Source organism: Pygoscelis adeliae, unplaced genomic scaffold, assembly GCF_000699105.1.
Source record: "Pygoscelis adeliae isolate BGI_AS28 unplaced genomic scaffold, ASM69910v1 Scaffold61, whole genome shotgun sequence".
Lineage (NCBI taxonomy): Eukaryota > Metazoa > Chordata > Aves > Sphenisciformes > Spheniscidae > Pygoscelis > Pygoscelis adeliae.
This window is the reverse complement of record NW_008824010.1, coordinates 1,492,804-1,498,988: the sequence shown is the minus strand read 5'-3', so window position 1 is coordinate 1,498,988 and position 6,185 is coordinate 1,492,804. Positions and strand designations below refer to the sequence as shown.

Below are 6,185 nucleotides of genomic sequence, written 5' to 3'. Positions count from 1 at the left end.
TTTGTGGTGGGGGGTGCCCGGGGGTGGGGAGGCTGCGGTGAGGGTAGGCACTGGGACGGGAAGCAGCATTTCTGGTGGGACGCGGTTGCGGTATCAGTGTTATTTGTCCAGGGCATGCAGTACAATGACGTGCTGTTGTCAGTTACGGCTGGGGTAGCAGTGGTATGACTGTGGCTGCATATGCTGTGACAGTGTCTGGAGCAACCTAGAAGGTATAAAATTATTTAATGAGGGTATCCATCTTTCTTTGTTGTAACAAAACCAATAATTCTCTGCACATAAGAAGGTTTTCTCAATAAATGATATTTTTCCACAATTGTTGTTCAAGATTTTCTGCTTCGTCCTTTCAATACCTGGTACCAGCTACTGTAGAAGTATATCTGTCGAATCTGTATCTGTAGAATATCTGCATTTGATAGAGATAAGTATAATGCAACATACCTGGATGGCATCCTTATTTGCAAAAGCAGAGATCAGGTAGAATTTACTTTAAAGGTACTCTACACTTGTGTCTGTCAAATGAATAGCTTCACTGGAAGAACAAAAGGCAGAACTTGTATTTGCCTTTAATAGCAAACAAATGTTTTTGAAAGCATGTATGCAACTGTATCCATTCCAAATTTGTCTATGCTTTCTGATCATATCAGGGAGCTGGATGGATGCACTGAGGTGGTAACATGGGAAAATACAGAAAGGTTATCCTGCTTTACATTAGACTGAAAATAGTTTGAACTGATAGCAAGATAGCCTTTCTGCTTAGGCCTTTGTTAATTGTGTATTTAGGTATACAATCCAGCTAGCTACAAGATAGGGCTTGGGAAAAAAGATCTGGATAGATATTCTACTCAGTAATCATTTCATTTTCTATGCTTTTGCCTGTGTGTGGATTCTGAGTGCTGATTAAAGCAAACTCTGCCAAACTGTATTATAATGCTGTGCTGTGTGTGCAGCAGTGGGTGTATATCAGCAGTTTCTTTAGAAAAACAAAGTTCTGTAGAAAACACTGTGGTTTTTACTCTATTAAAGTTAACAGCTGACTTTAACCTAGTATGATGCTTTAGAGATACAGTACTTACTGATTTCCTCTGAACAAAGCTATCCCATGGCTCAGTAATTCAGCAGTTCTTCATTCTTGATCTCTTGTAGGCTTTGGAATTTTTAGTCAATGTCTATTGCAAATTGTCCTTTGACTCCGTTTCATGTATCAGTACTAAAGGGCTAGTATTCTGTTTCTATTTTACTCATTGTATTTCCTTGCTTTTGCTTTTAGCAGATACCGTAGATTTTCCACGTGCCCTTTTTCTGCAACCTCTGCCTAACTCTTCTAGAGTAGCATTTCTTTGTGTGATTAGTGTCACTGATGTCAGCGGAGAATAGATTTTACTCGGTGTGGATAACAGTTGCAGAAATAGGTCCTAAATTCAGAATGTCTTCAAAGCAAATGCAGTTGGTAGTGGCTTGGGTTCTAAGGGCTTCTGTGTGCAAGTGCCATAAGGGGCTTTTGGCTGCTGTCATTGATATTCTTCTTTTTTTTTTTTTTTTTTTTTTTTGGCCCCCACCAAGAGGCAAAACAAATAGGCCAGGGAAAATCATTCTGTGACTGCAAATTAGACTATTTTGAAGATTAGCTGTATTACTAAGCAGTCTCTGTCAGGAAAGTCATGAAGATCATGAACGTCAGCACCATTCTTCTAGTCTCTCAATTGATGTATAGTGCCCATAGCTTTCTAGACGCTGCATAATCCATTAATAAAATACTGCTTACATTTTATATACATGCAGTTTGCACTCCCTCAATCGTAAACAGACTTTCTAAATTATTTTTACAATTACAGAGAATGCTAGAACCTAAGTCACTTCCACAGAGTCGGTTTATGAAGTGAAATTTCTGTCATTGTAAAATTACTGTCAAGTCTGGTGGTGTGGATCTATCTGTATCTTGTATGTGCAGTAGCCACTTGCTCCAAGCTTTCTATTTAACGTTTACAGCCTTGATTGGTTTTGTAAAAGAGCTTTGTTTACCTGTGACTGGTGTTCATAGAGACTAAAGCTTTCCTTTAATATTTGGCAGGCCAGAAGAATGTTTGAGGGAGAAATGGCAAGTTTGGAAGCCATCTTGAAAACGCAGACGATAAAAGTGCCTAAACCCATCAAAGTTATAGACCTGCCTGGGGTCAGTACTCTGTTTGTGATGGAACATTTGGAAATGAGAGGCTTAAACAGGTGAAACACAGTATTATCTTTGCATCCTTTAACCAGAAATGTTGACTATTATGACAATTAAGTCACTTGTTTTCAGAGGGGAAAGTTGTTTTAATTTTTTTTTAAAGCAAGTCATAGAATAGTTTGGGTTGGAGGGGACCTCTAAAGGTCATCTAGTCCAACCCTCCTGCCTTGGGCAGGGCCAAAGTCAAGATACATTTGGGAAGTTATACAGCAGAGAACTGTATAAAATACTTCATAATGCTTCACCTAGCAAATAGGTCATACATCAAGAAGTGAGTGTGTTTTTTGTTTAGTTTTGGGTTTGTTTGGGTTTTTTTGTTTGTTTTCGTTTTTTTAGGTAATTAGTGATTTTTACAGTAAGGTTCCTTTTTACAGTAAGGAAAATGACCTACCTGATCACCTGTTTTGTGTACTTGCCTTTGATATAAGAACCAGTGTTTAATATTGCTTGTCATGAGTATGCAGAGGCAATTCCCCAAGTAAATGAATCCTGATTTCAGTATTTTTACAACTCTCACCTTGATTTTGATAGATTCAAACTTTTGGCCCTTCTCTGTGGGAAACACTTGAGTAAATTAAAACATGATGAATACTACTGTCTGATTCCGTTAGGGAGGTGGGCATGACCAATTTCTTATTCCAGTCTCAGAACTTCTGCAGCCAGCTTACAGTTCATCCTGCTCATCTGCAGAGTTTCTAGCTCATGAAGAGCCCTCAGTGAGCTCTAAGAGCAGAAATCCTGTTGTGTTTGGGCTGATTGAGATGAAAAGAGTGCAAATGCAACCTTTGGCATACAAATTTCAGAGGATAGCTACAATCTGTGTTAACAGGAACAAAATGAAGAAATAACTCTGCCTTAAATGACAGTGCCTTGAGAGCAGGGAAAGATGAGAGAGGTCAAAGACAGGAAAAGGAATGTACTTTTGTAAACATGGGAGGCAACTGGCTCTAAGAGTTGTTTGTAATTACTGCAAGACTTTTCTGAACTGTGTAGAGTAAGTTTTTATCAAAAATAGATAATTAAGTAAGGCCCACGTGCCTCTTCCATCTTCTAGGCCTTTTAGAGAGGAAAAGCTGGAGACAGAGAGACAGAGCTATAAAGAAGAGGCTGAGTCTTGTTTGGCTCTATTTCCCAAAGACAGTTTGCCCCCCGCCCCCCAAACCAACAAAAAACCCCGTAACATGTTGTGCATGCATTTCTTACATATATCTTACTGAAAGTTCATATAGAAGAGATCACACAGAAATTAGAATTGATAGTTTCTCATTGTTATTAAATTTACGATTGCTGCTCACTTTCACTTTTAATAGTGTTGTCAGAAACAACCATGTAAGTGCATTTTATTCTATGTTAATACGTAATCTTTATAGGAAGAGGAGGTATTTATAACCAGAATGTTTTGAAAATGTACTTTGTTAGAGATGCAGAACTTCTTTTACTTGCTTGATAAATCTTTTCAAGTAACTCCTGGAATATCAAGAACTGGATTCATTCATGTGTCAGTTTTGCTAAGAATACTTTTGTTTCTTAGACATCCAGCAAAGCTTGGAACACAGCTGGCTGATCTCCACCTTCATAACCAGCAACTTGGAGAGAAGCTGAAGAAAGAAGAGAGCACAGTTGGTACAATACACAGTTGTTTGCAGATTTAACCTAGTCAATAATAATCTACAAAATAGTTAAAATAGGTTTTGTTATTTCAGGATAAGTTCATCTTCTTCCACTAAAGATACTATGAACATAGATTTGGACGAAACACCCAGGCAGGGGGTCTTCTTTTTGCTTTTGTTTGCTCTGTTTGGATCTCTGTAAGCAAAACATTTATTCAGTTTGGGACCCTTGGGATCCCGAACCACAGTTTCTGCAAGGAAATGGTATCAGAGGAGATACACTACCTCAAAATATGATTATGAAGATTATAGTATAGCTGCTTTACATCAAGCTTTAAACTTAAAAACCAACAGCAACAACCATTGTAACAAAAAGAGTATTAAGGTGCAATTTTTTTTAGAAGCAGCATTGTACCCATGCGTAGTTTTTAAGGTCCATTTGCGTTGTAGATACTTAGAATCTTGTCATTAGTATTGGATTTTTGTCTTTGGTTTGAAAGGTAAAGGTCAAGGGCAAATGGAAGTCCAGTTTGTGGATCAATTTGGCTTTCATACAGTTACCTGCTGTGGCTATCTTCCACAGGTAGGTTGTACTTCATCAGACTGATAGAATTTTAAGTTTATCTTATTTTCCCTTCAGTGACACAAAGGGCCACAATTATCATAATGGAAATTGATTTATTTCTGTGGTGTCATAAAAAGAAAAAACATTGTTCAGCCTCCTAAGGCAAGTAGTGCTTTGGACAGCACTTACAGCTGCATTGGACATTCATAGCTCTTCAATTTCTTGGTTTTTATCACTTAGAGAAAATTATTTATTCCCCTAATTTAATGTTTTAAGGTAACATTCTATTAAATGGTAGTATTTACTGTCCTGGATGGTATCGGCACAAAGGCTGTATAATCCTCAAAAGCTTTATTTGAAAAAGAAGAAAATCTGACTCTTGCATGGTGTAGAACTAACATCTGCAATCCTCTTCCTTCAGGTGAATGACTGGCAGAATGACTGGGTGACTTTCTTTGCCAAGCAAAGAATCCAGCCCCAGATGGACATGATTGAAAAGAATTCAGGAGACAGGGAAGCAAGAGAACTTTGGGCACAACTTCAGGTGGGAGAAGTTCTCTCAGTTCTCATTATAGTGATAGCTAGGTATCAGTTGTTTAGATTTTCTTTTCATAAAACAAAGTTCCTGTTTGTTGGTATGCTCCAGGTTCTGTTGGTAAGGGACTCCAGCTTTTAGGGATTAAAATGCCCTTTATTTTAAGGTATAATGGCTTTTGCCACACCACCCTATGCTAATATTCCAAAGTGAATGTGTGCCAAATAGCACTTTGCCTTCCTGTTTGGGAAATACTAGATCAAGTTCACGTTTCTCATTCCCTGTAACATGTTCATGATGAGAAATGTATATAAGCAGTACTGTTCTGCACATCATCTATTCACTTAAGGTTTGCGTCTGATTAAGTGACTGCAGTATTAGCTATTTGGGTAGCACTTCACAGAAATCCCTTCAAAGTTTGGTGAGAGATTCCTGAGCCTTCTAATGATGAAGTAGATGGTTGTGGTGGTTGTTGTTATTAAAACTGGTCAATATTACAGCACCGAATGCAGTTTTAATTTTTTATTTTCTTAGTGCTAAAAAACATTTGGATGACTATTCTTCAGCTGCTGGCTTTTATGAAAAATAGAAATCCTCTTGATTTTCTCAGCATCTCTGTTGACTAGGTCCTGTGCTGTTTCAAGTTACGGGTTTTTTTAACGGACTTTTAAGAAGTTTCAGTTCATGCTCTGCATGTATGCAGATAAAACTCTGTAATCATTCACCTTAAAATGTAGTACTTACATGTCTTGCTTTTTTTCCCGCTGCAGCTGAAGATACCCAGTTTGTTCTGTGACGTAGAAATTGTTCCTGCTCTCCTGCATGGCGATCTCTGGGGAGGAAATGTAGCTGAGGATGATTCTGGTCCAATTATCTTCGATCCGGCTTCTTTCTACGGCCATTCAGAGTATGAGCTTGCAATAGCTGGAATGTTTGGTGGCTTCAGCAGTTCTTTTTACTCTGCTTACCACAGTAAAATTCCCAAAGTTGCAGGGTTTGAGAAACGCCTAAAGCTTTATCAGCTTTTTCACTACATGAACCATTGGAACCATTTTGGTACAGGGTACAGAGGGTCTTCAGTAAACATTATGAGAAACCTTATAAAGTGACTTTCTGCTTAAGCAGAATACTTCCTATGTTGCTTGGAAACCCCCATACTTGGCGGTGCAACTACAGGAGTAGTAATGTTCAAAAAAGCTACTAGACCCTTGACTTTGTTGCACAGCTAAAGACCTAGAATCAGTGAGT

The 6,185-nt window shown here is 38.3% G+C and overlaps 1 protein-coding gene across 2 annotated transcripts in view; it reads left to right on the top strand.

Annotated features, from left to right (window-relative positions):
- Positions 1 to 2,074: 2,074 nt before the first annotated feature.
- Positions 2,075 to 6,185, top strand: part of FN3KRP (fructosamine 3 kinase related protein) — a 5,585-nt gene continuing 1,474 nt past the window's right edge. Inside the window, exons 1-5 of one of the 2 annotated variants that reach the window (XM_009326169.1) lie at positions 2,075 to 2,223; positions 3,759 to 3,850; positions 4,338 to 4,420; positions 4,824 to 4,946; positions 5,708 to 6,172. In XM_009326169.1, coding sequence (XP_009324444.1) covers positions 2,081 to 2,223; positions 3,759 to 3,850; positions 4,338 to 4,420; positions 4,824 to 4,946; positions 5,708 to 6,046 — 780 coding nt within the window. In that variant the 5' untranslated portion in view covers positions 2,075 to 2,080 and the 3' untranslated portion in view covers positions 6,047 to 6,172. Of the gene's footprint in view, positions 2,224 to 3,758; positions 3,851 to 4,337; positions 4,421 to 4,823; positions 4,947 to 5,707; positions 6,173 to 6,185 lie in introns of those variants that run through there. The other variant, XM_009326162.1, reaches the window with a different exon arrangement.